Source organism: Chenopodium album, chromosome 13 (assembly GCF_948465745.1).
Source record: "Chenopodium album chromosome 13, dcCheAlbu1.1, whole genome shotgun sequence".
NCBI classification, from domain to species: Eukaryota; Viridiplantae; Streptophyta; class Magnoliopsida; order Caryophyllales; family Amaranthaceae; genus Chenopodium; species Chenopodium album.
In genome coordinates, this window is record NC_137846.1 from 6,950,299 (window position 1) to 6,956,356 (window position 6,058).

Consider the following 6,058-nt stretch of genomic DNA (forward strand, 5'->3'; position numbering starts at 1 on the left):
CTCTAACCGATCTTGGGCTACGAAAGATGGTCGTGCTCCTCCAATGCTCGTAGTTGCTCCATAAAATCCCGGAAAAATGCTCCAAAGGTGCAATTCCCTACAAAACTCAACCAAAACTACGAAAACACTAGAAAACACATATTAGTAATAAAAGTGGCTTTAAAGAGCCAAAAACACTACTAATTATGACCAAGGGACGGGGGTAAAATATTATATAAAATAGACATATCACATAGCTTAAGTGGTTAAAACTCTCCTCACACTTCCAAGAGATCTTGGATTGTTGATATCAATTCTCATCACCCGTAAACACCAACAAAAAATGGAGGGAATATTTTCTAATGGTTTATGGATTGTTTATACTCCCTCTCATTTCCTCCTAATCCTCCCTGTTCTTGTTCTAAAAATCAAAGAAAGCAGAAGAATGATATCAACTGCAAAATCCATCCTTCGAAACTCTCTCCTCCATTCTCACCCCACCTTCCCATCACCATTACCACCAACCCCTTTCTCTCTCCTCCATCTCAACTCCCTTTTCTCTCTCCTCTCCACCTTCTCCTCCAATGGCGGAAACCCCACCTCCTCCAATGGCGGAAAACCCCTTTCCTCCTCCACCAAAAACGACGACTACTTCGCCGCAATCCACCACATCTCCAACATTGTTCGCCGCGATATCTACCTCGAACGAACCCTAAACAAGCTCCGAATCACCGTCACCAACGAGCTCGTTTATCGCGTTCTTCGGGGGTGCTCGCGTTATGGGATCCAGTCTTTCCGGTTCTTCAATTGGGCGCGATGTAATTCTCTCTCCTCTTATTCTCCTACTGCGATTGAATACGAAGAATTGATCAAAACCCTAGCTAGAACTCATCATTGGGAGACAATGTGGAAGGTTCTTCATCAGCTTTGTAAGGAATCTTCTTTGAATTTCTCAACTGAGGTAATTGAATTTATAATTCGTGAGTATGGTAGTAAAGGGTTTATTGATGAAGCTGTTAGGGTTTTTAATTCTTGCCCTAAAGTTTTTAAGTGTGAACAAACTGTTGGTGTTTATAATTCCTTGTTGTTTGCTTTGTGTGAGGGGAAGAATTTTTATGGGGCTTATGCTTTGATTAGGAGGATGATTAGAAAAGGGGCTAGCCCGAATAAGGAGACGTATTCGGTGCTCGTTAACGCGTGGTGTAAGGCTGGGAAGTTGAGGGAGGCTCAGGAGTTTTTGGAGGAGATGAGTAAGAAGGGGTTTAATCCGCCTGTTCGAGGCCGGGATTTGTTGATTGATGGGTTGTTGAATGCTGGTCATATTGAAAATGCCAAGGGTTTGGTTAGAAAAATGGCTAAGGAAGGGTTTGTGCCTGATATTAGGACGTTTAATTCGTTGTTGGAAGCAATTTGTAAGTCGGGGGAGGCTGAGTTTTGCATTGAATTGTTTAGTGATGTGTGTAAATTGGGGCTTTGCCCTGATATTGATACCTATAAAATTATGATTCCAATTGTTGCCAAGTTGCATAAGTTGGATGAGGCATTTAGGCTGCTGCATTGCTCGATTGAGGAGGGTCATAAGCCTTTTCCGAGTTTATATGCACCGATTCTGAAGGCATTGTGTAGGGCTGGACAGTTTGATGATGCCTTTTGCTTTTTCAGTGACATGAAGATTAAAGGGCATCCGCCAAATAGGCCAGTTTACACGATGTTGATTAGGATGTGTGCTCGTGGGGGTAGATTTGTTGAGGCTGCAAACTACTTGGTTGAGATGACTGAGATAGGCTTGCCGCCTTTGTCGAAAAACTTTGATATGGTCACTGATGGATTGAAGAATATTGGGAAGCATGACCTGGCAGAAAGGATAGAGCAGTTAGAAGTGTCTTTAAGAGGTGCTTGATATGTCAGATGATTGTGGAACACAATTTTGTGGTGCTTAATGATGTGATAAGGTCATCACGCTTGTTGATGGCAGAGATGTGACTTCAGCTCAAAGAGGCATATTCATGGGAACAGTGGTAAGACTTCTATCATCCACCTTTTTTTTTCCTTGTTAAATCTTGCCGTATGCTTGGTTTGCTAATCAGGCTTTAATTGGTTGCTTGTATGATCCATAATTCCATACTGTAACCTGAAATAATTACCACTTACCAGATGTATCCAAAGAGATTAACATTATGCATCCAGGTTCTTAAATTTATGCTTTTTTCTATCAGAGTGGTCTGAGAACATTTAGCTGAGGGGATAAATTAAAATGCTACCTAAAGTGTGTATGTTATTCGTAATTATGATAAGTGATAATTATGATAAGCGATAATCCTGTTGTTCCATGCTTTTTTATTCTATATTAATGAGAATATGTTTGCTAAATAGGTCATTATATGCTTTTAAAATCAGATCTTTTCATGTATATTTATGGCTGTAAAGTTGGTATCTTTGATTTTTTTATCCAGTGTTTGATTCTTAAAAATCCAAGGCCTGTCTTTTCACATGAAATGAGAGACAACACACACACCCACACACCCAAAAAAAATAAACACACACACACACACACTAATGAGGAATTTGGAAAATGCTTAGAGAAGGGGTGCAACTGGAAAGATGTGTAGTAATCTTTCATTTGTGAGTATAAACTTAGATTACAGCTTACTAGAGTATTGATTCACGAGTTGCCCATGGTTTTCATCATGCCAACATTTTAGTGTATCTTAATGATATAGATCGTTAAACTTTGGTAGTTGGTAGTTAATTGAGCTTTGGCTTACAATAATGTGCTGTTGTGTAATATCCTGCAGCCTTATCAGGTTGTAATTTAGAAATGAACCCGATGAGCTTAACTTGGTGATAGAATTGTGTAACAGCTTTTCTACTGCACATTTCCCCATCATGAAAGTTGATTTTGGCATATTCCGGTATGAATTTAATATTGTGCTTCCACTACATCCAAATCTTAAAAAGAACATTTAGCTATAGAGATCTTTGGCTTTAACTTATTGTTTGGATGAAGGGAAATGAAGAGAAAGGAAGGGAAGACAAAGGGAGGGGGACAAATCACTTTGTTTAGATAATGGATTGATGGAAGGAAGGGGAGGTAAAAGGACAGATTCATTTTTCCTCCCTTTTTTTTTTAATTAACACTATCCTTCTAAATTGGAGAGATTTGGAGGGAAAATGAAGCTCCACTTTCCCCTTCCCTTCTTCCTATTTCCTTCCCCTTCCTTTTCCTTCTAAATTGTTATCCAGACATGAAAGTATGTTGACATTCTAATGTAACGATGTAACCTTTTCACTTATACCTTCTAATTTAGACCCCATGTCTAAGGATTTAAATGCATCATTATATCATATGCCTAATATTAGTGCTTGTGATGAGATGAAATTTTTTTACTGCATTTCAGGGGGTATAGTAAGAAGCATTTACGTCACTTATTGAGCAGTGTCATGATTACCCAAGTGCAAAATAGACCACCAGGCTGTGAACTAATTCATCGCGCTTCTCCTGTAAGAGCACCAAAAATGATGATTTATTGATGCTTACTAGATCAAACATATCTGACTGACTACCTTTAGCTCCTTGGGACTGTCGCTCCTGTACCTCCCTTTCTCTCTCTGTCGCTCTCTCTTCCCTTTATTACCATAGGTGGGAGTTGTCAATGAGCAGCAGTCAAGTGAAGAGCCTGGTTTATTTTTTTTCAACTTCCAGATCTCGGCTTGAAGATCTAAGCATCGTTATAAGCTGTTAAAGAGGATATCTTCCTTAGGACAATGATGAGAGTTTGCTGTTTAGATTGTTGTATCTTTATAGACACACTTATGATTAATCTAGTTCAGATACCTTCACTTTCCTGTTCTTGTTGGCTCCCTATCAAGTTTTATGTGGATTCTTTGAAACATTGTACAGTACTATAATTCAATTTTGATTTGAACCTAATCTTTGCCAAAACATAGTACGGAGTATAAATTTGTGGTGACTCCAAATCAAGGCTTCTGTAAGACTAACCTTACACATTTACACACTCCAAATCTAAGCCTTAATAAAGTGATTTTTTTAGTTGGGGCAAATAAATAGGGACTGAGGTAGTAGAACCCTAACCAATCAATCAATCAATCAAAGCCTTAATCCCAAAAGTGGGGTCGGCTAACATGAACCAAATTTGATTATTCCGTGTAGTCATCAACATAAATCTTTCTCCTCCATCCCTTACGATCCAAAACTTCATCCTCACGTAAATCCATGCACTTCATATCCTTCCTCACTCCTTCCAACCAAGTCATCTTTGGTCTCCCTCTTCCTCGTTTAATCCCTCCATGGTCCCACTCTTCCACTCTTCGCACCGGTGCACCCTCGGGTCTCCATCTTACATGTCCAAACCAACGCAGACGATTTTCCCTTAATTTATCTACAATGCCCGCCACACCTACTTTCTTGCGAATAACCTCATTTCTGATTCTATCTCTTAAAGTGTTTCCACACATCCACCTTAACATGCGCATTTCCGTAACCTCCATCTTTTTAATATGCTCTTTCTTAGAAGCCCAACATTCTGTACCATAGAGCAACACTGGTCTTATGGCAGTCCTGTAGAATTTTCCCTTCAACTTTAAGGGAATGCTGCGGTCGCATAACACTCCCGTGGCCGCTCTCCATTTAAGCCACCCTGACTTAATCCTGTGGGTCACGTCTTGATCAATGTCACCATTCTTCTGGATGATCGACCCTAGGTACTTAAAACATTCACTCATGGTCAAATCCTTTCCATCCAAACTCACCACTTCATTGCTTGTCCCCCTCTGAGTGCCAAAACGACATACCAAATATTCAGTCTTACTCCGACTTAGCTTAAACCCTCTAGATTCCAACCTTTGCCTCCATTGCTCCAACTTGACATTAACCCCATCCTTAGTCTCATCCACCAAAACGATATCATCTGCGAACAGCATACACCATGGAACCTCATCTTGAATTGGTCTAGTTAATTCATCTAGAACCGTTGCAAAAAGAAAAGGGCTTAATGCAGACCCTTGATGCAATCCGATTGTAATAGGGAAATCTTTTGTCAACCCTCCGCATGTCCTCACATTTGTTGACACATCCCGATACATATCCTTAACTAGGTCTACATACCTTCGTGGGATACCTTTCTTCAACATTGCCCACCAAAGTATCTCTCTTGGCACCTTGTCATATGCCTTCTCTAAATCAATAAAGACCATATGAAGATCTTTCTTCTTTACCCTATAAAACTCCATCATTTGTCTTATCAAATGGATTGCCTCCATAGTAGATCTCCCAGGCATAAAACCAAATTGGTTATCTGAAATGCTTGTGCATGCCCTCAACCTTTGTTCAATCACCCTTTCCCACAACTTCATAGTATGGCTCATAAGCTTAATTCCTCGATAGTTAGAACAATCTTGAGCGTCTCCTTTGTTTTTATAAACCGGGACCAAGGTGCTCTTCCTCCAATCTTGTGGGATCCTTGTAGCCGTCCATATCTTGTTGAAAAGGTTTGTTAACCAATCAATACCAATCTTACCCAAACACCTCCACACCTCTATCGGTACCCCATCAGGGCCAACCGCCTTCTTAGGTTTCATCTTCCTCAGTGCAATCTCCACCTCTACTCTCCTAATCCTTCGCACATACTCCATGTTGATTTCTTCATCACTCATAGAGGTATCTCCTATCACAACTCCATTACTTCCATTAAATAATTCATCGAAGTACCCCTTCCACCTGTCCTTGATGCCCTCCTCTTGCACTAGGACCATTTGGTTCTTATCTTTGACACACTTCACCATGCCAATATCCTTCCTTGCCTCTTGTCTTCTCTTTGCCATCTTATAAATGATCCTTTCTCCCTCCTTGGAATCAAGCTTTTCATAAACCTCCTGATATGCCTTTTCTTTTGCTTGGCGAACAGCTGCCTTTGCCTTGCTCTTAGCCTCCTTATACGCTGCAAAGGTTTCATCACTCCTACATTTTCCTAAGGCTTGATAGCATTCCCTTTTTTGCTTAATTACTGCTTTCACCTCTTCATTCCACCACGAAGTATCTCTCTGTACCGAAGTTCTTCCC

The 6,058-nt window shown here is 40.3% G+C and overlaps 1 protein-coding gene across 1 annotated transcript; it reads left to right on the top strand.

Annotated features, from left to right (window-relative positions):
- Positions 1 to 374: 374 nt before the first annotated feature.
- Positions 375 to 3,983, top strand: LOC145576146 (uncharacterized). The gene is made up of 2 exons (XM_081633933.1): positions 375 to 1,997; positions 3,378 to 3,983. The coding sequence occupies exon 1, from the start codon at positions 425 to 427 to the stop codon at positions 1,877 to 1,879; it is 1,455 nt and encodes a 484-aa protein (XP_081490059.1). The 5' UTR covers positions 375 to 424; the 3' UTR covers positions 1,880 to 1,997; positions 3,378 to 3,983.
- The last annotated feature ends 2,075 nt before the right edge of the window (positions 3,984 to 6,058 follow it).

Excerpts from the sequence above, each read along its gene's own strand:
- LOC145576146 (XM_081633933.1), top strand. The coding sequence starts at position 425 with ATGATATCAACTGCAAAATCCATCCTTCGAAACTCTCTCCTCCATTCT.